This window comes from Peromyscus leucopus, chromosome 8b (genome assembly GCF_004664715.2).
Source record: "Peromyscus leucopus breed LL Stock chromosome 8b, UCI_PerLeu_2.1, whole genome shotgun sequence".
In the NCBI taxonomy this organism is placed as follows: Eukaryota; Metazoa; Chordata; class Mammalia; order Rodentia; family Cricetidae; genus Peromyscus; species Peromyscus leucopus.
Genome location: NC_051086.1, coordinates 50,023,837 through 50,051,743, shown reverse-complemented (window position 1 = coordinate 50,051,743; position 27,907 = coordinate 50,023,837). Strand labels below are relative to the sequence as shown.

Here is a 27,907-nt window from a genome sequence, read left to right as displayed (position 1 = left end):
TGTTTTTATATACATTTGAGTAAACTGCTTTAAGATTCTTGGTCTGGTCTCTTAGTCATGACTATAGGCTCTTCATATGATTATAGAGGAGGCTATAAAGATCATGAAAAGTAGGCACACAGCTTACTGATACCAAATTATAACATATAGAATAGTGCTTTCTATGTGTCCAGATTTGATAAACACCCTACAGCTTTCATAAGAAAGAGTTATTTCCAACTGGTGACACAGGAGACCCAGTGCATATACTGTGGGTATATTCATGGTATTAATATTAATGTGGGAGAGAGTTTTCATGAGCTAATGAAGAATACTTGGTGTTTGCTCTCTTTACGCAGTTGTTAAACAAGGAGAATCAATGACATGATTAGTATGAATTATCTCTGTAGAAATATACTTAGCACAATTCCTTGTCTAGACCTGGAAAATAGGGTTTGTGTGATGGGATGTAGAAACTACCTGGGATTTGACAGTACCAAGATACCAGGGACCACTAAGATGAAATAGAAATGACTTCCAGAGTTCTGTTCATTGGGACAGGCTTTCTTGATAAGTGACAACTTTATCAACTTAAAGTGTCTCGATAAACCAAAGATACACAGGAATATGTGCATATTTCTTAGCAGCTGGGTGGATGTGGCTATTAAACAGCCTGAGATTTTTCAAACTTTGACACTGCTTTAGGAAGGTGACAAAAGACAGGTCAGCCTAAGGATATTGCTCGCAAAGGAACTTAGGTTCTTTATTTCCTTGCAATAGGATGGAATAGAATCCTACAGGGACATGACCAAAGGCTTCACATTTTGTGCCTCCCTTCAGTCACTCCCCAGCATCAGGACTTGCTCACTCTTCACTTATGATTTTCGTGTGAACCTCTCGGCTCTTCACCCGAAGCTTGTTGACCTGGGACTCAGCAATGTCAGCCCGCTCCTCGGCTTCCTCCAGCTCGTGCTGGATCTTCCGGAATTTGGATAGATTTGTGTTGGACTGTTCCTCCTGAGAATAAAAACAGAATTGTGATAAACCCATGCTGTAATCTTTCTAAGCTCTGTAGACAGACAGAAGCAGAATTTGGCATCAGCAGAGAAGTAAAAATCTTACCCTTTCCGAGATCCTGCTTACCACTGAAATTAATTTTATGATTAGAGATTGGTATCCCAAAGTTATGTCATTTCAATTTTGTAACCAAAATATCTTTTTGTAAGGATTTTATTTGTGTGTGTGTGTGTGTATGTATGTATGTATGTATGTATGTATGTATGTATGTATGTATTTCATTTGTGTATGCAGACACTCTTGATGACCAGAAGAGGGCGTTGGATCTCCTGGAATCTGGAGTTACAGGTTGTTAGCTGCCTGGCATGGGTGCTTGGAACCAAACTCAGATCCTCTCAGAGAAACAAGTGCTCTTAATGACTGGACCATCTCTTCAGCCCCAACAACCAAAATATCTAAATGGACATATGCCATGAATAAAGCAAGGAAGAAAAAAAAATCAGAGAAGTCAAGAACATAAACAAGGCCAGCTGGTTAATGCTAGCTATTTGGTGATAATTGTTAAGTGAAATTAGTGATTCCTTATCACATTAAGGATGATTTAATAGTTATTTAAACATTAAAATGTCCATTGAAGTTTACTATAGATTATTTTGACACAAAGTGATTATTTCCTCCTGCTTTTGGTATAACAGTTGTATTGCCAGATCCCCAAATAAGACGTTACATTGTAGGACTTGAGCCTATTTATCCAGTGATAGACGATTCCTTCAGTTAAGTGTGGGTTTTAGTGTGGAGTGGGTTTTAGTATTAGTGTTGTATCCGTGCTGTGGCATCAGGATAAGGAGTAAGTCAGGAGTAAGGATGCCTTCATTTCTGCCCACTGTCCTCCCTTGGACGGGTTTTGGTATGAGGGTTATGTGAGCTTTGTAATGCGAATTGGAATGCTTTGCATCTTTTCTCCTGCTCTTGAACAGCTTACACAGCTGAGGATTATCTGTCCCTTGAAATTTTGAAAGACCTATCCGGACCTGGGTCCATTTCAATAGTAATTCAGAAGTAACTCCTTTGCCTGACTTGGTACTCATGTTCTCCAGAAAAAATAATCAGTGTCTGTGTGACCTGAGCTCTTTGAATGGGTTTAATATATTACACTAAAAACACTTCTCTGTGTACAAAGCATGTTTCCCTTTTTATTAGTGACATGCTCTTTGCATTTCCTCTCATTTTCTTCATTAAGCTAGCTATAAATGTATTTGTTTATTAATTCTCCCAAAGTTATCAGGTATTATTAAAATGTCAAATTAGAAAACAGCATACTCAAATCAGCTAATTACTACCTTTATCTTAACAGAACTTCTTGCTTCCATTTGTGTTAGGAGTATTAATTTCTAGATTGGATATGAATTTATTCATTTATTTTTATTTTTGATTAATGCTAAAAGCCTACAAAGCAATTAATTAACCCTCTAAACAGCTTTAGCTGTGTTCCATATATTTGTAAAAGTCACATCTTCCTTGTAATTTTATTTATAATAAATAATTATCTGGTAATCATGCTTTTTTAATGTCTATGTTAGCCCAAGAGTTATTTTTACTTTTACTTTGTATTTTGTGTGTGCAGATATTTTGCCTGAATGTATATCTGTGAACCACTTGTTTGCCTGATGCCTATGGAGGCCAGAAGAGGGTGTCAGAGCCCTGCTAGAGTTACAGATGGTTATGGGTGCTGGGAACTGAACACAGGTCCCCTGGAAGAGTAGCCCATCCTCTTCACTGCTGAGCTGTCTCTCCAGCCCCCAAGAATTATTTTTAAGTTTGCTTATTAACAACTAGGTGTCTGGGGATTTCTGCTTATACTTCTTATATCCGTATCACTTCATCCAACCATAGCCTCAAGAACAGCCTTATTATTTCTGTTTTTAATTTTGAGGAGATTTCTTTGGAAGTTGGGGTTTTCCCTTAAAACCAACCTATTGATACTTAGAAACAATAAGCAAAAAAGTACAAAGATATACAAAGCCCTGAAGTACAGAGTCTGTATACAGCAAATGCTTCTTTACTAAATGAGGTAGTAAATCAAATCCTTCAGTAGCTTTTCTCAGTACTAGGACTTCACTATTCCCTCTCCTCAGGATACTCACAGCCTCCTCGGCTTGTCTCTTGTAAGATTTCACTTTTGCCTGGAGTTTATCCACCAAATCCTGAAGCCTGAGAATATTTTTTCGGTCTTCTTCTGTCTGCAAGATTGTTAAGAACCACAGGGCATTACTCCCAAAGCAAGTGCTATTACTGTGTCCCACACATATCTGAAGGGGGCTTCCTTGCTACCAAGGCCCACCGCCTACCTGGTAAGTGAGCTCCTTCACCCGCCTCTCATGTTTGCGCAGACCTTTGACAGCCTCCACATTCCGCTTCTGCTCACTCTCAACCTCGCCCTCCAGTTCACGAACCTACAAAAGGGAAAGCTCTGAAGAATTTTGATCCAATGAGGTACTGGAAACACATGGAAATGGACAAACACAGGGACCCACCCTGGCCTCCAGTTTCTGGATCTGCTTCTTGCCGCCCTTCAGCGCCAGCTGCTCAGCCTCGTCCAGACGCAGCTGCAGGTCCTTCACTGTCTGCTCCATGTTCTTTTTCATCCGCTCCAGGTGGGCGCTGGTGTCCTGCTCCTTCTTCAGCTCCTCTGCCATCATGGCGGCCTTATTAGGAAAACAAGAAAGCTATTGATATCAGGAGGCTTCACTGCTCACTCTGCAAAAATGTGACTCTACTCACGTCAGTGATGGCTTTCTTGGCCTTCTCTTCTGCATTGCGGGCTTCCTGGACAATGTCCTCCATCTCTCCCTGGATCTGGGAAATGTCTGTCTCCAGCTTCTTCTTGGTGTTGATGAGGCTGGTGTTCTGGTTAAAAATAAGTGTTACATTTTCTATGTTATCAAAGTACTTAGTGGCAGTTATTTCTTGAAAAACATAAGATAAAAATGTGTAAGTAAAAGAAATGCCCTTTAACATTAAAGAATTCCATTACATACCACAGTTATAAATAGAAAAGGATAAAAAAAATTTGCAGAATAGTCAGCATTTTCATGTGCATTAGAAGTAGATGAATCAGCTTTATGATTTTATAATTGTCATCTACCAATCAGACTATCCACGCACATAAATAATATTACAACAGATGTTTGTAACATGCCATTTCTTCACAATAAAAACGTCAATGTTGATAGTAAGGGTAAATAGATATAAATAGGCACCCTTAAAATGTTCTAGGGAGAAAATCAATAACAATTGCTAACATAAAACAGTGAGAGATTTCCCAAAGTAACACAGTGAAATTGGGCAGAAGTTAAAATCTGGCTGTTATATTAAAAGTTCAGGCTTTTATGTTCTGAGATGTTTAAGTGTTTACTGCTGGGAGGTCTTTGTACAAAACCCTACCTGGGTGTGCAGGAGCTGCACGCGCTCACTGGCGTCCAGCAGCTCCTGCTCTGCAATCTTCCTGCTCCTCTCTGTCTGCTCCAGCGTGGCCCGCAGCTCCTCAATCTCAGCCTGCAGCAGGTTGGCCCTGCGCTCAACCATGGCCAGCTGTTCCTTCAGGTCCTCCTGGCCCCGGAGAGCATCATCCAGGTGCAGCTGGGTATCCTGTGCAATAAACAATCAATGAGACACCATGTCCTCAGGCTGAGTCACCCCACTCCTCTGGGACCATGTCTTGGTGCCACCTACCTTGAGGATGCCCTGTGTGTTCCTGTAGTTTCTCAGGGCCTCGGCAGCCATGCGGTTGGAGTGGTTCAGCTGGATTTCCATCTCATTGAGGTCTCCCTCCATCTTCTTCTTGATCCTGATGGCGTCATTCCTGCTCCTGATCTCCGCGTCCAGCGTGCTCTGCATGGACTCCACAACTCTAATGTGGTTTCTCTTGAGCTGGTCGATCTCCTCATCCTTCTCGGCAATCTTCCTGTCAATCTCAGACTTGACTTGGTTCAGCTCCAGCTGGATGCGCAGGATCTTTCCCTCTTCATGCTCCAGAGATGCCTTAAGGACAGCAAGAGGCAATATCAGCAAACCACAAAGAAGCATGCTGGAGAGTTGTGTGCGACGCATCTGTTTACTCGCCCTATAGGTGGACTCAATTCTTCCCGGAAATGTTGATTGGCTAAGCATGCATCCTGTACCTCTGCTTCCTCTAGAGCAGCCTGAAGTTCACATTTCTCTTGCTCTACTTGCTTCTTTATTTTCTCCAGTTCGTGAATACGCTTTCCTCCTTCTGCAATCTGCTCGGTGAGGTCGGAAATCTCCTCTGTTAATGGGGGCGGAAAACAGGTAAGGATATGGACAAAGCATGACAGAGAAGAGATACCTCTCAGTCACAGGAACTGTTGAGAGAGAAAGGGCCTCACGTTGTAAGTTCTTATTCTCTCGCTTCAGGGTTTCTAGTTGATCCAGAGACTCCTCGTAGGCATTCTTCATCTTGAAGAGCTCAGTGCCGAGGGAGCGGGACTCCTTCTGGGACGCCTCCAGCTCGGCATGTGTTTCCTCGTATTTCTGCTTCCACTCTGCCAGGATCTGGAAAACCGAGAGCAGTGAGCTGCTGTGAAGGAGAGGGGAAGGTATGCAGAGCAAAGAGAGGATGCTTCGGGAACCACCTTGTCGAAGTTTCTCTGCTTCTTGTCCAGGGCAGCGCAGGCCGCGTTGGTCCTCTCCACGTCCAGCATGAGGTCCTCCACCTCATTCTGCAGCCTCTGCTTCGTCTTCTCCAGAGAAGCACACTTGGCGTTCACGGCTTCCACGTGCTCCTCAGCCGCCTGCAGACGCTGAGCCAGCTTCTTCCTTGAAGATTACATAAAGTTTTAGGGAGAAGAAACCCCATGGAAAAGATGAAGTATCAAAGCATTGAAGAATATGGGAAGCTCCATATTAATGCTGCTCATTCATTCATTCATTTAACAAGAGTCACTGGGGCCTCTTAAGAACCAGACTTGACTATACAGCAGTGGACAAGATCAATGTCACCCACTTTGTGAAGCTCACAGACAGGTAAGAGAAATCAACAAGCAGTCAAGTCTGAAGTTTCTTAATAACACCATTAAGATGTAAGTACTGTCAAGAGAAATAAACCATGGTGGTCAGAGGGCAAGAACTCTAGCCGTTTAGGGCAGGTCTTGCTAAGAACCCAGAGTGAACTAGTGAGAGACCTACGAGGACTGTTGCTTACAGAGGGACCAGTTAGTACAGAAGCAGCAATGAACTTGCAGCACTTGACAAAGAGCAGCAAGCTGCGTAGTTAGCAATTATTTGTTATTCTTTGCTACCTTAAATGTTAAGTCAGTGGGGCAGGGATATGCTCATCCTATTGGGAGATTATTATGATAGTCTGGAAAACAGACGCTGGTCTGCAATGTTGTGGCATGGATGTGTAAAGTTTCCTGTACCATTCTCTCCCAAATGTGCACATACTTGGCCTCCTCCAGCTCCTCTGTGCGCTGGATGGCGTCAGTCTCATATTTGGTCCTCCACTGGGCCACCTCACTGTTGGCCTTGGACAGCGCCCTCTGCAGCTCGGCCTTGGATTCCTGCTCCTCTTCATACTGTTCCCGCAGCAGGTCACAGTCGTGACGGGAGGACTGCAGGGCGTGGGCCAGCGCATTCTTGGCCTATGGAGATGGTCACACCTTCATTGTACTAGACAGTTAAGTACTCAGTCCCCTTAAAGTTGATAGAGCTGGCTCCTTTTAGGGTCAGCCGCCAGCCTTAGATGGATCATCACCTTTACTTCCTCTTCAAGCTGTCTCTTTAACTCCTCAATCTGTTGGGTAAATGCTTGTTTCCCCCTAGATAACTGAGACACCAGCGCTTCCTTCTCATCAAGCTGCCGTGAAAATTCACCTGGAAAACAGAAAAAACAGCGCTGCTGTTCTCTAAGTGAAGAACATATTCTGAAGCCCATTTGAGAAGTAAATTTAACTCTCAGCACCCCAGGTTGAGAGTTTGGATGATTAAATTATCTGCTGACATTTTCAGACTCTGTGCAAACCCCTAGGTCCTCTAATGAAACTTTCCTAGCAATCCAGATGAATAAATACAGTTTAAATTCCTTTTTCCTCCCAATAGTGAAATCTTTCTTGTACAACCTTATGCAAAATTTGGTACTGACTGTCAAAACAAGTATCTATCTACTTCTACATAAGCGTGCATGTGCTCATTTATGTGTGTGTGTGTGTGTGTGTGTGTGTGTGTGTGTGTGTGTGTGTGTGTGTGTGTGATTGCTACAGTATACATGTGAAAGTCAGGGGACAACTTTATGGAGTCAGGTCTCCCCTCCAACCTTTATATGGGATCTGGAGATTGAACTCAGCACTCCAGGTTTGTGAGGCTTTACCCACTGAGCCACCTTGAAGAGCCTCCAGAGATGATTGAGAGACGGCCGGCCATGTGCGTTGCCCCATTCCAAGACTTAGTTCATGCTGAGGTAAACAAAAGGACATGAAGGACTGGGGGCATAACTTCATGGCAGACTACTTGCTTAGCATGTATGAGGCCCTGGGTTTGAGTTCCTGAGCTGCAAAATAGGAATAGCAACAACAAAAAATAAAGGCTGAGACAGAAGCCCTGGGCTCCTGTTGGAGTGATTTCTGATCCCAACAACTGCTCTGTAGATAAATCCTCATGACCTTTCTGGATCAGAGCTTGAACTAGTCATGACCTTGGATGCAGGCTGAGCCTGAGCCTTCCAGTGAATCACCCACGTTCTCAGTTACTTATATTAGGTGCTTACATCACCAAGTGATTTTATTCTTAACTATCTCATCTCTATGCTCAGACACCATCGAAGATGGAGATTTACCAGATTCGGTCTGCAAGCGTCCCCTCTGGGTCGTCAGGTCATTGATCAGTCGCTGCTGTTCTTCTTCCTTGGATTTGAGTTCACTCACCTGGTCCTCCAGGGTGCGGCAGAGCTTCTCTAAGTTTCCCTGAAAGAGAAAGAGAGAGAGAGAGAGAGAGAGAGAGAAGGGGATGACAATGCTTGGAGAAAATAAGCATTGTTGTGTCTAGTCTTTCTACAAAGGAGAAAAATATTGGTTTGAACAAATAAGTCAATTATCCTATAAATTAGGTAATCTAGGCAACGCCTTTCCTTTTATTGAAGTAAAATTATAAAGCTATGTGCAATAGTAATATAAAAATTTGGAGATTAGATTCTGATTTGATGACTCTCTAAGAATTATATGGTCTGTTCTCTAAGAGGATATTAAAAACACTTCACTGCTTTTACATATACTAGAACATGGCCATATAGTAAAAAATATGAGAGACCTATTCCATCCAGCTGGAAACCTGGATGGAGAACACAGGGAACCTGTACTCAAATCACCTATTAGCAATGTGATGGTCTGATGTGTTTGCCTTCTTTGAATCCCATGTCTTGGTATGTAAAACTTGTATCATTTCTCACCTTTCTGTAATACTGCAAATGACAAATGACTTGATGTATGTGAAGTGCCCTATGCAAACTGACCTATCCATATAGATTAGCATCATTAATATCAATTTTCCAGCCATGTACCTTGGCCTTAGACACTGTCTCTACATTACTGGCGAGGTCATCGATCTCCATCTTCATCTCGCTCTTCTCCTTCTCCAGCTTCTGCTTGACACGCTGCAGGTTGTCGATCTGCTCCCCAAGCTCAGCCACACTGTCAGCATGCTTCTTCCTCAGGGTGGCTGCTGTAGCTTCATGCTGCAGGGTGGCCTCCTCCAGGTCCCTGCGCATCTTCTGGAACTCAGCCTCTCTCTTCTTGTTCATCTCGATCTGGGCTGAAGTGGCCCCACCGGCTTCTTCCAGCCTCTCGCTGATCTCCTCCAGTTCCCTGGAGAGGTCAGAGCGCTGCTTCTCTGCTTTGGCTCTGGAGGCCCTCTCTGCCTCGATTTCCTCCTCCAGCTCCTCAATGCGGGCCTGGGGGTGGTGGAAGTACAGACTCAGCTTCTTGGGTCAGTCCTTTTTTTTCCCGATGAGTTAGACTGATGGAAGCCATTTACTTACTTGCAACTCCTTGATTTTCTTCTGCAGTTGAATTCCAACTGCCTGCTCATCCTCAATCTTGCTCTGCAGGTTGCTCATTTCAAACTCTTTCCTTAAAAGAGAAACACAAGATAGAAATTCTGTTCATCGCCAACACTGGAAGCAAAGCCCTAAGCAGTTCTTTCATGCTTACTTTTTAAGCCTTTCGTCAAGCTGCTGTTTCTCATTTTCAATATCCATGATGGACTCCTGGGCTAACTTCAAGTCACCCTCAAGTTTCCTCTTGGCTCTTTCTAGGTCCATGCGAAGTTTCTTTTCTTGCTCCAAGGACCCTTCAAGCTAAATGAATATAGTGTTGCATCAAAAGGAGTGCATAGTTTCCTTTAGAAGGAAATCATTCCCTTGATAATACACAACTTACATCATCTACTTGCTGTTCAAGCTTGATTTTGGCTTTGGTCAGGGTGTTGACTTTGTCCTCCTCTGCCTGCAGGTCATCCAGGGTCTGCTGGTGGGCCTCTTGGAGGGCCTTCTTCTCCTTGGTCAGCTTGGCGATGGTTTCGTCCAGGCCTGCCATCTCCTCTGTGAGGTTTTTCACCTTCGGAAGCAAACATGCTTTGCATTACATGTTATGTTTTAATAGACTGGCTCTTATGGTTTACTTCATAATTTAAAAGGGTCATAAACTTTCCATGTATATATCTCATACCTTGTTCTCTGTGGCATGCTTCTCCTTCTCAACCTTGGCCAGTGTCAGCTCCAGGTCGTCGATGTCTTTCTTCAGCTCTGAACACTCATCCTCTAGCTTCCTCTTCTTGGCCGTCAGCTCAGCGTTGATCTCCTCCTCATCCTCAGCTCTCTCTGTCACCTCCTTGATTTTGGCCTCCAGCTGGATTTTGGTTTTGATCAGCTGGTCACATCGTTCCTCTGCATCAGCCAAGCCTTCAGCTTCCTGGAATTGGCAATACAATCAAAATTAGGAAGAAAGAACAAATATATTTCTATGATAAGACTTTAATTTCCTTAGGTTGGTCTATTGGGTATTTTATGTTCATTTATTTATGTTCTCAAGGACTTTTGTTTCATAAACTACCTACTGTGTGCAATGCATTTTGCATATGTGTGAAAAAGAAACTATGTTGTTTTCCTTTCCTTTATGACAGTATGTTTTTATAATCAATGAGAACAGTCATCTCTCAAAGGCTGATATTGAATTTAAAACATAATTCATAATTTTCGACATCAAACACATTGTTCTATGGTGCTTTCATGAAACTCGATGGGTAGGTGTGGAAGTGTGTAGGAATCAGCTTACAGTAGAAACAGCAGGAGGCAGATGGGGAAACATTTGTGCAGGGAAAGTACAAAGTGCTACAGGTGCTGATATATTTTTCTTTGTGATACTGCAGAATGGCCCTACTTAAGACGCCCTGAATCCAAACTGAGGTGTAAAGTATTAAAATAAAATTTCTTGCAACCTGTTTTTTCCCAATTAAGGAGAATTGGGAGGACAGAAAATGAGAAACACTGAATATATATGTATATATGTATATATATGCTAATGATCCACAGCCATCACCCTTTGACTGCCTAAGAGATGATGATGTGCTCCATGTCACGAACTCAGCTATGTGGACAGGATCTGAGTAACTCTCTAGGGAGCATTAGAGAGAAACTGGATACATATTTGAAGGAAGCAGAAAGAAGACCACCTCTGTAAGCCTGGAGGAGTTATCACACTGCCCCAACTTGACAGAAGAGACCAATCTTAATAGGAAGTGTATATGCCAGGTGATGAGTAACGTTTAACCCAAATAGTCCTGTAAGTTACATTCCCAGTTCAATGAAGTATTTCTAAGATGGCTGACCCAGAAGCAAGCAGTTAGTAAATTTGATGGAATAAAGGTTGGGTGAAGGCACACCAGCTTAGATGCAAAGATAGAATTGTAGGTGTGATACAATAAGTCTCTGCCCATGGAGATGGAAGGAATAACAAGCATGAATTTTTGAGGTCAATAACAAACAGTAATTCAGTACAGCCTGATGTAGTAGAACACTGTGGCCCATCAGCTGTCTATATGGTAATATGAGGCCAGTGGATGTCAAGATGTTGTTCAAGGAAGTTTTAAAGGAAAAAATCTCTCTCCATGTCGTCTTCCTCTTAATATATTATTTGGGATTGAATTGTATTAATCACTTTTGAGGACTGTCTTCAAGCTGAAAAGAAGCCACAATTCCTGAAGATTGATGACATTGTATAGACTGGAGGACAACAGACAGTTCTACCTCCTTGTCACAGCACTGGTTTGTGTGTGTTCATTGGGTAGTGGGAGAAATGTGAACATTTGGAGTCTTTAACCATCGCTCTACAATGAGTGTCTCCCTGTCAATTATGCATCTCACTTATTATGGCCAGAGTGCTAGCAATTAATTCTGATTAGTGAGACCCAAAATAGAGCCCCTTACAAACTTACAGCCTGAACTTGGAGTTGCAAATCATTTTTTTCTTTTAACAGTGACACCATCTTTTCTTCCAGTTCTTTCCTCTTTGCCTCTGACTTGGCAAGGTCATCTTTGGTTTTCTGGAACTCCTCCTTCATGGTGGCCATCTCCTTCTCTGTCTCTGCACTCTTCAGGAGAGGCTTGATCTTGAAGAAGAGCTTCATCCAGGGCCAGTGCTTAACATTCATGAAGGCACGGATGTTGTATTGGATGCAGAAGATGGACTCCCTGAAAATGCAGTGGTTATTAATTAGATACTGTGTGGATGATGAGATGAGAGTAAAACTCTGGAGTGAGGATTGGAGGTTCTGTCCCCCTCCATCCCATCCTATTCTTCACTTGCATTCAACCTTGCAGATTGGAAACGTTATATTTTATGGTGATGGTCAAGAACTTGTAACCATCCATTTCTCTACATCAGTGCATCTCAAACTTGGACATGGTTAAGAATCACCTGAAGAGATTATTAAAACATACTGACTCTTGAATTCAACTTCCAGAAATTCAGACTTGGGGTATTTCGATGGACATGAAATTTTACATTTTTAATAAGATCACAAAAGTTACCAATGACACAAATTGAGGACTTCCCTTTGGGAGGCATTGCTGTCCATCAGTGCTTCAAATACTCTAAGATAGCAGAAGGCAGTAGAAGGGGTCATGGCCCTTGATAGAGGTGGTGTGGGAGACTTCAAAAGTCAGATTTCTTTGACAGTCTCTAGTTTTACAGTTTTAGTGTTGTGAAGTTTGCATTATACTTTATGGTTCTACATTTGCCTTAATCTATGTTATTTAAAAATCATTAACCACCATGTATAGGTACCTAGCCAAACACAACATCATGGCAAGTAATAAAAGTTGTCTCATGTAACTTGTGTATGTATGAATACAGACTTGTTCATATGTGTGGATATATAAGTGCTATGTGACATGCTTCTCATTACTGGTCCTGAGACAGGCTCTGTCATCTTTTTGTTCTTCCCCTCCATCAATTAGACTACCAGGAAGTCAACTCCTTTAATGACACTGTCATAACTTTCTGTGAAAAGTTCTTTACAAATACCCTATTTTAAATTACAATAGTCCAATAATAGAAATGATTCAACTGAAGAAATAGTTTTTTATACTATGTAAAACCGTTTTCTGCAACTACTACACATTTCAAGGTCCCTATTTAATGATCTGTCTAATAAAATGGTGCCATAACTAAATAAGGATAAAAATTCATCTCTGCCTACTCATTGGTATATTTTCTCCATTAAATAAAGAACTATCTATGTTCAATACTCCTCAACTCCTCACCTAAACACTCAGGGTATGTTCAGTGCTGACAGACCTTAAGTTCTCTCCCACTTTCCCATGAGAGTTTTATTTATTCATTCTTACTTTGGTCTTCTTGTCACAGCTAAGTCCTAACTGTCAGCCACCTTGAGTGTATTTCTGAAGACACAAGATGCAAATCAACTATACGTTTTCATACCTTCTCTCCACCATCTTCTGGTACTCCACTCTTGCCAAGAACCCTCTGCACATGCCTGGGTTCGGGTAATCAGCTGGGCCAATTGTCATCTCTCATCTCCTCTAGGAGCCCCAGAAGACCAGCTTTGAAGAACACCTGTGTGCGGACAATGTTGAAGATCAGAAACTTTATACAAAATTCAAATGGCAGGAAGACATGAGGCTGGATTTCGAGAGGATTACCTTGGTGTGACCAAACTTATATTGAGTGTGGTCAATGTCGATGGAGCCAAGGAGCTTCTCAGAAGCCTTCTTGCTATCAATGAATTGTCCCTCGGGGATGGCACTTGCGTTTAGCACCTTGTATCTGTTAAAGTAAGTGTAGTTTGTAAAGGTTTGTCTTATAAACAGTAACCAAATTCTAAATGATTTATTTAAAATTCTAAGCTTTTTATAATTATTGTTCTTTGTTCACAACAGATATTATTTGCATGGTTTCTCAACCTATTGGCTATATATTTCTAATCCATTGTGCCTTTCTTTATAGTTGCAATCTCTCTTTCTCTCTCTCTCTCTCTCTCTCTCTCTCTCTCTCTCTCTCTCTCTCTCTCTCATTCTAGCCAGAGTCTCTCTACATATAGCCAGGGCTGTCCTAGAACTCACTGTGTAGACTAGATTAGCCTCAAATCACAGAGACCCACCTGCCTCTGCTTCCCAGGGGCTGGGATTAAAGGTGTGCACCACCATACCCATCCAATTCCTTTCTTTATTTTCCTTTAATTCCTGGAGACCCTGTCCTCGAGGATTATATAATTTTGTTCATATTTAGGAGTACATGGCCTATGCAATATAATGTGTTATCTTTGTTTGATAAATTTGCTTTAATGGAAGATCATAAGTCCAGGAAATCTGTTTTTTTTTTTTAATTAATGAATATAGTAACACTATTAACTAAAGAAAAAAATCTATGAATTTGAGAAGGAAAGGGGAGGGGAAACATAGGAGGAGCTGGAGGGAAGAAAGAAAAGGGGGAAATGATGTAATGATATTTTAATAATAAAAAAATAATAAGAAATAGAGTAGATGATGTTTTCAATATGAGAAATGATCCCATCGGCCTAAGAGCAAACTTTGGATGCCCTTCGGTCTGGAGTATTGCTATTCTCTGTCAACTTAACCATCTCTGGACTTAGAGGAGATCAATTCCCTGCAGCTACCACCCAGAACTCATTCTCGATTCTCAAGATCAGTTTATCAGGGAGGAGAAAAAAGATCTAACCAAGGAACTGTCACCACAACATGTCCCCTCTTATTCTGGGGGATACTGGGAAGCTCTTCTGTGAGAGAGAACTGAAATCAAACAAATTGAGACGGTGACCTATTAGTAACTAGCTCTACATGTGACATCCCAATCCAGTGACTTATTAGCTTTGACTTTAAGCAAGTAATTTGGTCTCTCTGACCCCTACTTCGTTTGTCCAGAAAAGGAGGTCATAGTAGTTCTTTTCTCACCTGTTCCATGGTGAGGGTTAAATGACATTAAGTAGTGAAAAGATATAGTTCTCCTAATTACTGAGGCGAGGGGACATATCTGTGAGCCTTAGTGAATCTAGTGAATGTTTTAACACATAGTTTTTTGTGGAGTGTTTTTGTTTGTTGTCTTTTTTTTTTTTTTTTTTTTTTTTTTGAGACAGGGTTTCTCTGTGTAGCTTTGCGCCTTTCTTGGTCTTTTTGTTTTTTTAAGACAGGGTTTTCTTGTGTAGCCCTGGCTGTCCTGGAACTTGCTCTGTAGACCAGGCTGGCCTTGAACTCACAGATTTCCACCTGTCTCTTCCTCCCAAGTGCTGGCATTAAAGGCATGAGCCAGTACTGCCCAGCTCACATAGTATCTTTTTTAAAGTGTTGTAAGACTCAAAATCTTTCGTTCTTTTGTGGTCAGTTAAAAACATTAGAGGCACACTTTTCACTAAATTGCTTTGCTTACATCAAACTTGTTTATACTAAACATCAAAGGCACATCATAATTAGGAGAGCCTGACCTCTGCTTGAAGTCTGCATAGAGGATCCTGCTGGGGAAGCCCTTCCGGCAGATGCGGATGCCTTCCAGCACCCCGTTACACCTGAGCTGGTGCAGGACCAGTTCGTGCTCCATGGCACCTGGAAATACATGTTTATTTCACAGCAGAACACAACAAAGGACACATGGCAGTCATGCTTTCTGCTTTCCCTCTAGAGACTCTTACCGGGAGTCTTGGTTTCATTGGGGATGATGCACCGCACGAAATGTGGGTGGGTGCTCCTGAGGTTGGTCATCAGCTTGTTCAAGTTCTCCTGTAAGGTCAAGAAACCATTGTCAGACTATCAGCAGAGGGATGAGCAGTCAGTGATAGCTGTAAAATCAACCTGTGGCTTGGGTTGACTGTCTGCATAATTGGTTTTCATTCTTTTATTTATTTGTGTGTGTGTGTGTGTGTTTTGTATGTGCATATTCATGCATGTATTCCACTCCTGTGGAGCGTTAGGCCAACCTTGGGTGTTAGTCCATAGATGCCTTCTACCTAGTGGCTGAGACAGGGTCTCTCATTGGACTAGAACATTGCCACCTTGGCCAGAGCTTGGGGGCTTAGGATCCTCTAAGGATCCATGTATCCCTGCCTCTTGCCATTGGTAGGACTGTAGAGGCACACCACCATATCATTTTTTATTTTTATGTGGGTTTTGAGAATCTGAACTCAGACCTCCAGACCTGCAGGACAAGCACTTCACTCCCTGAACTCCCTGCCGTTGGCACAGGAGGGACGGCTTTCAATCAAAGAAGACCTTTACCACTTCTGCCGAGATGCTCTTCCTCAGTCCATCTTCCCGCATTCTTGTTGGCAGGAGAGATGGATGTGAAGAAGGCTGGCATATGCTTCTTCTCACTTTACATCAGTATTGTCCTGCTTTCCTCCTGGACCTTCGGCCACCCAACTATTTTTACCTGTTAGATGGTGCCTCCATCTTTTACTAAATTCTATGGTTCTTCAATAAAGAAGTACAAACCTGTACCATATTTGGACCCTGGACATTTTTTTCTACATTTCCATCAATAAGAAAATAACCTTATAGCTTGGTGTTGACCACTGATTGGATCAGTAGCAATAATATCTTATTAGCTTCTTTGCAGGTTAGCTGCTAGGTTGCATTAATTTTATTTGTTTTGACGTTGGTTTAGTTTGGGGCTTGCTGTCTTTATTATATTCTCACAGTGCATCCCAGACTGTTTTCTAATTTTCAGTCCTCCTGATTCTGCCTCCCAAGCCCAGGCTTACAGGAGTGCAGCAACATGACTGACAGCTTCTTTAGTCTCATTGATGTTTTCTTACTCTTTCTGTACAAGGCTTTGGTCCTTGTCACCCAACTAGATTCTGAATGGTGGATCATTAAGTTCTGTAAGATTTCCTAAGAGATCCCCTTCATTCTATGATGGCTTAGCATGAGAGGTGAGATAAGCTAATGTCTACATGACTTAAATCTCTCCCATTTCATATTAACAGAAGTCGTAAACGTCAGCCCTTTTCTAATGTCTCCTGGAAAGTGTGATCTCATACTTCTGAAGCCAAATTCCTAAGGTAATTGGAGGTGTCACAGTTTGTTCTTACTCTGAACAGGGCAGACACAGTCTGGAAAGAAGACCCCTTCTTCTTAGCACCTTTCTTCGCAGCCCCACCGCCACTGGCCTCTGAAGACGGGAAAAGATAGCGTCATTCAAACACAGTCTTGAGTCAGGGGGCTCCATCCTGCTCATTCCTGTGCTTTCAATGCTCAAGAGGAACTTCCCCCACCCCAGCAACTTCCTCCCACCACACTGATCCTCTTGAAATCTTGTTTTTTTCAACTAAGTTCACACCCACTGTTCTGTGATTCATTATCTTTATGGAGGTGATAAGAACAGCAGTCACATAATCATGAAGAGGTGGACCTTCTGATACTAATACTTGGCGCACAATGACTTCAAAAATCATCAGTAGAAACTAGCACTAAAAGGCAGAATTCGGTCACTATATTGTCTTTAATATCTCCAGATGCTTCACCTTCATTAGAATGGAAGAGTAGGAGAGAATTACAGAACCCCAGGCTTTTCATTGGTTGAGAACCAGATAGTTCCTTTCTGGCCATTATGGTAAGGTCCCTGTCAGGAAGGAGGTAAGTAGCTTACTACTCAAGGAATGAGGGGTTTAGCATGCCACCCTTCTGCTGAGACTATCTCACCAGCCTCAAACTAATAGCTCAGTTGTAATATTTATAGAAAGTTAAGGCTTAGAGGCCTCACCTGCTTCAGCAGTTTGAGCTCCAGAGAAGAGGTAAGCTAGAGTTTTCACTGAAGACTTCTGGTACAGCCCCACCACGGTCTCATTCAGGGGGTCCTTGTTCTTGTCCAGCCAACCGGTGATGTTGTAGTCCACGGTGCCCGCGTAGTGAATCAGGGAGAAGTGGGCCTCGGCCTTGCCTTTGACTACCTTAGGCTTCTGGAAGTTGGCAGACTTTCCAAGATGCTGTTCATACAGCTTGTTCTTGAAGGAGGTGTCTGTCGCCTTGGGGAACATGCACTCCTCTTCCAGGATGGAGAAGATGCCCATTGGCTGGATTGGAGGTGAGACAAAGGCATCTGAGTAACCATGAGCAGCAAAGTACATGGGAAGGGTGCTCAGAGCAGACGGAGTAAGATACCTTCTCGATGAGCTCGATGCAGGCAGCCAGGTCCATCCCGAAGTCGATGAACGTCCACTCGATGCCTTCCTTCTTGTACTCCTCCTGCTCCAGCACGAACATGTGGTGGTTGAAAAACTGTTGCAGTTTCTCATTGGTGAAGTTGATGCACAGCTGCTCCAGGCTGTTGAACTGAATAAATAGATGTGCTTATTTCACTCTGAAATTAACTGGGCATTTTATTCACAATACTTTTTAGATGATCGTGTCAACCTCATTGGTCAGGAGACTCTCTTTTGTAATACAAAACAAGAAAGTATGGAAGGCTTGAGGCTCATAGAAGTTACAGTTTGTTGCTGTTTTATAGTAAGCCTAAAGTCAGCATTAATACTCTTTTCTTGAATTTGCTTAAATTTACACACTTTTTTTCTGAGTTTCTACTTATTCTCCCTATGTTTATTCCAGTTACCCCCATGTCTTCCAGGGACCTCATCTAAGAGCAAATTCTCAATCCACAAAAAGCTGGTTCGGATCCTGCATTGCAGGAACACCACTGTGGTCAGAATTTCAAGTGACTGCAATTGTTATTTAGTACGAAATGAAAAGAGTAAACAAGACACAACAGATCACGTATAAAATAACAACACACATTTGTATCTTTAAGAACCCTACCAAATGTCAAATGAATTAGATGTACTGAGTAGAATTATGTGCTTTTCCTTGCTTCTCTATATTTTCCGTTAAAGCCAAATTTTATTGTAATAATCAGAAAGAAGATAAACTTTTAAAAAGCTATGAGCAGGAAAATGTATTTCATGATCAAATAGAAATTTTTATTTCATGAAATGACATTAACAAGCGTTAAATTTTGATTGCATTTAATTAATGATGATTCTAAATTATTAAGCCTTTCTCAGCCTTTATTATCTCCCTAAGTATTTCTCAGTGATTTCTGCACTCTTGGAGTGTATTACGTGTTACTAAGTTTCACTGTGCTATTTAATATCAGCTTCCTTTATATCTTGGGGTTTTTAGCACCCCCTCCATTCCCCAATCAAACTCCTTCCATTTTGCTGTGAGTTGAAGGGTCTTCATTACATGTGTTGTTTGTCATTTGCTACAGGAAATGACAAGTAGGTGACAAGCAAATCTCCTTTAAGTCCTCATATGACAGACAGTGGCAAGAATGGGTCCTAGTACTCAGAAATTCTTAGTAATAGATTCACCACTATAAAGATGCTCCATCAATCAAGCAACTCACATCAAAGATTTCAAAGCCAGCGATGTCCAAGACCCCGATGAAGTACTGCCTGGGCTGCTTGGTGTCCAGCTGCTGGTTGATGCGGGTGACCATCCACAGGAACATCTTCTCGTACATGGCCTTGGCCAGGGCACCCACTGCGTTGGTCACCTTAAAAGATGAAGACAGAACCCTTGAAGTTATATGAGGATTGTACTATGCTTTCATCCCTTGTGGTGGCTTTTAACTACATACTTACCTGCTCTACAGTCTGGCCCTTGGTGACATACTCATTGCCAACCTTGACCCTGGGGTAGCAGAGGGCTTTGAGCAGGTCAGCAGAGTTCAGACCCTGAAGGTAGGCAGCCTTGTCGGCAACTAAAAGGAAGGGTGGATACAATGGTATTAGGGCCCAAAGAAGCCCATTTTCTTAAGAAAATGTAATCTTCATGTATGTTGCACAGTGTTTTCAGTATATGATAGTCTTGCCTATGTTCTCACAGAGTTCAAGACCTTGACTACCAAAAATCATGTTCATGCTTGACATAGTGTATTTTTTAAGTGTTCTGTAAAGCTCAGATCTAAAATGTGAGTTTGCCTTCCTAGAAAAACTCAGGGTAACACGTTAAGGACATGAGTTTCAGATGAAGCACAAAGTCAGGTGGAAGACACAACTCTACCTTCGGTGCCATCCGGCTCAGCCTGCTCCTCACGCTGCTTCTGCTTGAACTTCATGTTCCCATAATGCATCACGGCTCCCGTGAGCTTATAGATGGAGACCTTTTCATCATTGGTAAAGCCCAAAATGTCAATAGCACTCTGCCAACAAAATCAAGATGATAACTGTTAGGTTATGATCTGTTGTTCACAGCTCTTGTTCCCATTCTTCCCTAGCTGATCAAACTGAGGAAACCACATCAGCAGTACTGGAGGGAAGGGCATGGAAAGGATGCTCACTGGAGCAATGAAGTGATAGGTGTGTGTCACCTCACAGGTCAAAAGGAAGCCTCGGAGAAAAACACGATAAACCTCAGACACTTATTATTTTAAGAAGTCACACCTGGAAGTCAGCAAGGACTTTGGCAAGCTCTGAGGTGATACATGGTCAAAGCCTGTTGAGGGACAGCATCTAACCCCAGGGGCCCAGGGTTTGCTTAACCACCCTCAACTCTTCCTTTGCTGTTTGTCCTGGAGACTCTGAAGAGTTATTGGAGTGGACCACCTCTCTGCCCCAGCAAAGTAATCCCTAGCATTGCTCTGTGTTCTACTTACATCTGTGGCCATCAGTTCTTCCTGGTCGTCAATGCTGGCCACACTGATCTCCCCTTGGCTGACAAAAGGGTAATCGTATGGGTTTGTGGTGATCAGTAGCATTTCTAAGCACATGGAAGAGAGCAAAGATGAGCACAGTCACTGTCTTCATCAAAGCAAGAGATTTTCAGACAGATTCTAAGGCCACTACACGGTAAGAAGGTGAAAGATGATTGACGTGCACTGAATACCTGGAGGATGGTTCCCTGTCACTGGCTAATTTTTAAACATTGCTACAATATAACAAATGGTATGCATGTATGAAATTTTCAAAGAATATAGATTACCTCATATTAGTATTTCTAGTGGCTAGTACTTAAAAATCAGAAATGAAAGCAGACTAAAGCCTCAAAAGGGAAGGGATATTATTAAGTAAAGTTTGCCTGTCTCTAGGGTGGAGCACTATGCAACCATCCATAATACTGTGGAGCAATATTAATAAGAAGAAACACGACACACTCAGTAAATATAAATAATTACAAAAGTATAACCATAACTTCAACTGGGTAAATTGTATGCATTTATCTATACATAATGATATAAGTATAGAAGGTAAGTAGAATGATATTTATCTAGGTGTTTACATGGTTATTTCATAGTGGAAATTGGAGATGGTTTTTCACTTTCCTTTCTCAAGAATTTTTATGATAAGCAAATACAAATTTTAACCAACTTACAAAGCTTCCCTTTTTGGATACTGAAGACTGACCTTGGGCTCAGCTCTGAGCTATATAAACAACCCTGTAAAGCTTTTTTTTTTTAAATAAAATAAAAAGAAAAAACTCAACAAAATTCTGACATGGAGTATCAGGGTGAGCATTGACAGGTATCGTGTGGTGACTGGAGAGGAACTGACTGATATTCCTTACCAATCAGCTCTGGCTTCTTGTTGGATGTGATCTGATAAAAAATATGGTAGCTTCTCTCCGCCTTAAGCTGGAAAGTGACCCTGGACTTCTCTAGCAGATCTAGAAAAAAGCAGATATCAAAAGCAGGAGAGCTGTAAAAACCGACACGGTGAGCAGGTTTGCTTTTCAGCAGCTTGAGCAGTCCTAAGCACAGAATGGCGCTACAGATGCGCACTCACATGTCTCGATGTCAGCGGATGCCAGTTTCCCTGTAGTGCCAAAGTGGATCCTGATGAATTTACCCTTGAAAGGAAAACGAACATGTCTACTTTGTTTTCAATAATGTCAAATCACTGAAAATGTTCAAAACACTTGGAACATGACTGCTTTGATTTTAAACCATGTCAGAGACTATTTACAACAGGAATAAAATATCTATCTTCCATTTTACAAGTAGAAGGATTTTATCTTTGATTTAAGAATTTATGGGTATAAATACAGGAGGTGATGCTGTGTTAATTAGCTTGAATTAATTAGCCCATGATGTATAAATATATTAAAACATCCCATTGTTTCTCATAAATAGATGCAGTTATTGATAATTAAAATTAAAAATAGAGTATTTTGCAGTGTAAATAATAATAATAACAATAAGAATAAGAATAATTCCAGAAAAGAGTCGCATATCCTTTAGGCCAGAGTTTTTTGATCTGTGAAATAAGCCAAAAAAAAACCACAGTTTAATATACTGTGAATGAAAGATTCAAAGACGGCATCAGGGCCATCCTGCAGCAGATTTCAGCCAATGTGCCCATCACTGTACCCATCACAGTGTATAAGAGACTCACAAAGCGAGAGGAGTTGTCATTCCTCACGGTCTTGGCATTCCCAAAGGCCTCCAGCAGGGGGTTGGCGCTGATGATTTGATCTTCCAGGGTCCCCTGCAAGGGAAAGATCAGTCCTCACATCTCAGGCTCAGGGCTTTCTTGCCTGAGAGCCCCAACAGAGCCTGGACTCTGTGACAATCAGACTCACCTGCATTTTGCCAGAAGGTGCCTCCTCCTTTTTCTTGTCCCCAGTGACTGCGATTGTCGCAAAGTACTGGATGACACGTTTCGTGTTCACAGTCTTCCCGGCCCCGGATTCTCCGCTGTCAAATCAAAACAATCATAGGAGGCTCCACATCTAGCAACTTCCACAGCCATGAAAGGAAGCATGAAAACCTACTTACGTGATCAGGATTGACTGATTCTCCCGGTCTGCAAAAGAAATTGCAGGCACTTAGTGTCGTTTCAAACCCCATTGTAAGTGACTAGAACAGTCCAAGGGTATGAAATTGATATTTCTCGGTTTAGCAGCCTTAGGGCCTGGTGCACACTGGCCTAACATCTTTCCAGTTCCCCTCTCCTCTGCTCCCCTACTTAGCACACACGCACCCATTCACACCAAACACAACCACTCTTATATCTTCCCAGAACATTTCATTCAAGGGGAGGGGTGGAATCCTGTGATGAAGAAAAATGCCTTGGTCTAAGGGGTGACTCTACGGCTGCATTTTCCTGAGGCACAAGTACTCTACCACCAAATCAATATCTAAACTAGCCCTGGCTTTTCCATCCCATTTTGATGACAACTTAAGTTAGTGACTCCTTCACAGTGGGCCAAAGGACTAATGAGACTTGGACATTGGAAATGTTTTGATGGATGAGCAGTAATAAGGGGGTAAAAGTAGAAGCTTTGACGGTATCATGGTTTCATTGTATTTTTAAAGGGAAGCAAGAATTTGTTCTGATGCTTTACTCTGCCTAATGAATTCTCCAGGCCCTTGCCAACGGGGCCGCAGGTGCATAAGATTAAGCTAGCTGAGAGAAACACCTGAGAGGCAGAGTCACAACCTGCCTAACACCAAACAATGTCCTAACACCAGAAACTCCTTAAAATCTGACTAGTTGGTTCTGGCAAAGGCAACACCCTGTGGACTGTTGGTCATAATCTATGACACTGAGGAGAAAAATCACAGAAGCAAAGTTTGTTCTCCTGCTTCTTGCCTTATGGTAATAGAGAACCAGTCTGTATGTGTGGCTGTGTCTATTTGTGCGTGTGTGTGTATTTGTGTGTGTGTATCTGCACAGGGATGCTTGTATTTTTGTGTTCATATGTCTCACACTGTCAACCTCTGTTGACCTTTACACATTAAAGAGCTCATAGGCCTTCTATGCTATCTCACAGGAGCCTCTGAGAAGGGATCATCCTAATGGGTGTAATGCAATTGATTCAAGACTCTCTTTAGGGATCTGTGGCGAGAAAGATTAGGTACATACAAAATAGCCAAGCCACTCACCCGTCAGCATGAACTGGTAGGCGTTGTCAGAGATGGAGAAGATGTGGGGCGGGGCCTCCTGTCGCTTTTTGCCTCGGTAGGCCGCCACCACCTCAGGGTTGTACACCGGCAGCCACTTGTAGGGGTTGACGGTGACACAGAAGAGGCCCGAGTAGGTCTGTGTAAGGAAAGAGAGAATGACTACCAAGGACCCCTCTTGTCTGGGCAACTCACTTAGCTGGATTTCCATGAGTACATTTCTTCCCGGAATCAGCATGGAAGCCAATGGTTGTCAGATAGCAACATCTTTGGGGGAAATGACAGATTCGGAGTTCCTACTGCTGCCCTTGGCACTCATCATGGTTTTCACACAGCAGGAGCATCAAAGTCATATCTGTCCATTTGATTTAAAGTGTGGACTTTAAAAAATGAGACATTTTTGTTGTTTGAAAGAAATGGGAATGTATTTCCTTTGCAGACTTGAGACAATTTGGATGTTTAAGAACATAAATTTGAACATAAATGTATTCAACAATAAGGGGTGATTGGGGACTTTGGAACATTTTGAGACAACATGATAAAAGCCCTTCGAAAACAAATGGGGCAGTATGTAGATGTAGCCGCATTGGGAAGCACTGTAAAATATTTTTGAGTTACAAAGTGACAGAGATCAAATAAATGCATCATGATTACCAGGCCGGGATTTAAAAGATGTCTGTCAGCTGGTTAAGGACTGGCACCCACCAGGAGCATAAATATCTGAACTGTGTGAATGTTGTCCCGCTGAATACCAGTACCAGCTAAACTGTATGAAAATACGAATATATAATATACGACACTCAAAATGTTTATTATGTGCTAGGAGATATATTACGTGCAGGACCCTGCAAGGCAGTCAGGCTACAACATAAATAAGATAGTGTTCCTTGAGAAATTCCCAGGTAACACAGGAGATGGAGAAGTCAGTGAATGACCAGGAAAAACATAGTCAATGTGAATTTAAAAAAGGGGTACGAACAGCAGGACAAAGCACTCAAGTCTGCCTGGGGACTCTGGAAGGGAGTTCAAGGAGGGAAGGACCAGAACCAAACTATTGTTATGTGGGGAGAGAGTAAAAAATGAATGAAATTTGATCCCTGAAAAATCGCATTTTTAAATGTTACAGCGTGTTTGTCTTTTCCTTCGTTGAGATGATTCAGCAACAGCAATGGAGAGGGAGGGCGGCCTGAGTATGTTTGATCAACACATCCTTGGTCAAGGCGGAGAGCAAAGACTGTGGCCTTCCCTTGGGCGAGGAGATAAAGTGTTGCTTTCAGGATGCGCCTTACATTCACAATAGTAACTAGTAATTCTGCTAGTGACTTCCAGGGACTAATAGATACTTGTGACATATTGGTGCATAGGTGTGAGTGATGGGCTTTTAGGGCACGTGGTGATGACCGTAACAACCCCTGGTGGAGGGCCACTCACGTAGATCATCCAGGCTGCGTAACGCTCTTTGAGGTTGTACAGCACTGCGGGCTCGTGCAGGTGGGTCATCATGGCCATGTCCTCGATCTTGTCGTACTTGGGAGGGTTCATGGGGAAAACCTGGTCCTCCTTCACCGTCAGGGTCTGGTAAATAGGAAATATAACTATCGGTGTCAAGGGAGTGACCAAACCTTCAGAATGCAGCGCAACGAGGCACGTACAGCGTGGCAGGCTCTCTACTCACCGCTCCCGCTTCGGTTTTCACGGTCACCTTCCCTGCGTCTTTGCTCTGAATGGTGCCTTTGACGAAGGACTCCTTGGGCTCCGCCACAAAGACAGATGTTTTGGCGTCAAAAGGCCTATTCTGGGCCTCGATTCGCTCCTTTTCAGACTTTCGGAGGTAAGGAGCAGCCTCCCCAAAAACAGCCATCTCGGCGTCGGAACTCATGGCTGCTGAACTCACAGATCCTAAAGGAGATTTAATAATAATAATAATAATAATAATAATAATAATAATAATAATAATAAATTATACAGTTTGCAATGCCCGATATACTAGCAGATTTTTTAAAAATTATTATTATTTGATCTGTATGACTATCTTTCCCGTGTGTGTGTGCACGCGCACACACGTACGCATACATGTAATTGTAATATGCACCATGTGCATGTCTGGTATCTGCAGAAGCCAGAGGAAAGTGTCAGATCCCTTGGAACTAGAGTTACAGATGGTTGTGAGGCACCATATGGGTGCTGGGAACTGAACTCGGGTCCTCAATGAGAGTAACAAATGCTCTTAACCACTGAGGCTGTCTCCAGTCCAACCAGCAGATCTTCACAGTGTTTATTTCAGGGACCCAGTAGTAAATTACTCTAGGCAGTTCTACTGCTACCAGGCTGCAGCCGCTAAAGCAAACTGCACAAGAACAAAAATGCATGAGATTCCAGGGATATGTGCTCAGGGCTTGGACTCCAGCATTTCCCATCCTCTGAGACAGGCATCCTAGCTGGGGAACTAGGTTACAGGTAGAGTGATGATGCCAAGGATCATTTGGAGCCTCGGTGGCTCCCTCCTTAGGGCAGGGATTATATAATACCAGCTTCTTTTCACTTTGAAGCCCTAAGGATAGGGTGATGTAAAGTGGGAAAACCATGTTAAAATGCCTACTAAGTAATTGGAAAGGGTTCAGGCTATTACTTGCATATAAAATATCATTTATCTAACGTCACACATCTTTCTGGTCACGTAAGGTAAGATAACTTTATTTCCTCTGATAGAGATATAGAGATTCAGGCAAATTTACACAAAGTAGTTTTGGAAGAATTTTAATTTTGTTTCTCCCCCGCTCCCCTCCGCGCCCTTTTGTTGGATGCTGGGTGGAGCTACTCAAGCATGATGTCTTTGCACACTAAACCAAGTTGAAATTATGAAGGAAATAACCCACACCCACCCTCATCCTTGCACACCCACGTGGCAGGGCTCCCAGGGCTCCCAGTTTCCTTGTACAGGACCTGAGACCTGGCAGCTTGTCCTTCACTACTTCTAGGTACAGGTAACAGAACAATGGGAGGTGGGAACACCAGAATCCTGCTACAGTCACTGTGGGATCAAATGCTTGCCCCTTGCTTAAATCTACTTCCTCGGTTTCTCTCTTCAGAGATGCAGCATGCAGTGGTGATAGGGCTATGGAATACCTTATTTCCATATTCAAAAATTTCACTATGTTTTGGTTTTATAAGGTAACTTCTTCCAGGCCTATCAAAAAGTATTAAAGAACCATTGTTCTAAGAACTTCCTTTTTTATTTGTTAGAAATCATGTTTACTAAATGACTTCTAATAGCAGGATATATTTTTACAAAAATCTGAGCCTTTCTACCAAGAAGATTTTAGTAGGTTTTTTTTTTCAGAGACAAAAAAGAAAATCTATTAAATTGATTTTTGCTCACATGTCCCAAGTCACTTTGCTACAAGTGTCCGAATCACCAATGCAGGGGTGAAAGTCCTCCCTCCCTCCCTCCCTCCCCAGTCCCTTCCCTTAAATGCAGTTGTTAGTATTTCCTGAGTCAAGCACTTTCTCCAAGGATGCTAAGTGACAGGAAGCCAGAGGCTCTCCATCACACCTCCAGGGACTGGTTAGTCCCAACCTTACCTTATTGGTAAACGAGGAGCTGTGGCTGGGAAATACGAGGGTCCTGTATGAGAAAAGAGGAAGGCACTCGATTAGTTGAGAGATAAAATCCCACGGGCTAGGGCACCGGCATTCACAGATGTGAGCTGCAGCCGAGGCAGTGGCCAGTGTCCTTCTCCCACCTACCTTGGAGCTTTTTAAAGCAGGACGAGTCAGCCTTGTGCGGGACTCTTTTATATGGATAGCTATGGAAACAATGCAGCTGCCTCTTCTTTCTTAAGTCAAAAGGAATTGTCTGGCAAAAGCCCTCCTGGCAATCTGGCGTCTCTGCATAATTCTCATTCATATTAAGAATGGTTGGATATAATTAGAAATATTTTTCTTATTGAGTATGTGGATAAATCTCCTATGGATAATTTGAGAAGATTCAGGCTGCTGGATAAAGACAGTGGCCAGCCCGCAGGATACCTGGCTGCGCTCACAGCTTCTTTTTGGCCCCACCAGCCAGCCAGGCACGCCATTCGTCCCAGCCTCGCATCACTTTCGCATATTTCACATATTAAATGATATAAATAAGATACGTTTCTTTTAATTTTACAAGGCTTCATTTTTCACCTGTTAATCCTTTCTCTCCAGCCCAGTGAAAAAATGAAGTTGCATGCATGTAACAATTGAAACAGAGAGGGAAAAAAAATCTATCTTCTCTTTGTTTTGCCAGCATTCTGGGAATGTCTTGACTCTTGTTTAAAAAAAAAAAAAAAAAACAAACAATTGTTTTGGCCGAGCTGTTCCTCTATACAGCAGCATGCCATTCCCTGCTCCCTTCTTCTGGCATGCATGCAAGAAAGAAAGTTGAGTATTTCCTAGTAGTAAAAGATGGTTTTTGAGAGTACTTCCCAGTGTTTTTTCTATCATAG

The 27,907-nt window shown here is 42.4% G+C and overlaps 1 protein-coding gene across 1 annotated transcript; it reads right to left on the bottom strand.

The window, feature by feature from the left end:
* Window positions 1-715: 715 nt before the first annotated feature.
* LOC114693129 (myosin-2-like) lies at window positions 716-27,151 on the bottom strand. The gene is given in 41 exon segments (XM_028869374.2): window positions 716-996; window positions 3,141-3,236; window positions 3,345-3,449; window positions 3,531-3,701; window positions 3,778-3,903; window positions 4,441-4,644; window positions 4,729-5,037; window positions 5,178-5,302; window positions 5,403-5,568; window positions 5,649-5,832; window positions 6,460-6,656; window positions 6,770-6,888; window positions 7,847-7,973; window positions 8,567-8,956; window positions 9,044-9,134; window positions 9,216-9,361; window positions 9,444-9,620; window positions 9,732-9,974; window positions 11,497-11,752; window positions 13,005-13,044; window positions 13,047-13,088; window positions 13,091-13,139; window positions 13,226-13,349; window positions 15,022-15,139; window positions 15,226-15,313; window positions 16,624-16,703; window positions 17,295-17,604; window positions 17,693-17,863; window positions 18,933-19,082; window positions 19,171-19,289; window positions 19,592-19,730; window positions 20,184-20,287; window positions 21,092-21,190; window positions 21,310-21,373; window positions 21,919-22,011; window positions 22,106-22,220; window positions 22,302-22,329; window positions 23,412-23,568; window positions 24,861-25,004; window positions 25,105-25,328; window positions 27,012-27,151. Coding segments are annotated over 40 exon segments (5,823 nt in total). The 5' UTR covers window positions 25,309-25,328; window positions 27,012-27,151; the 3' UTR covers window positions 716-843.
* Window positions 27,152-27,907: the final 756 nt, after the last annotated feature.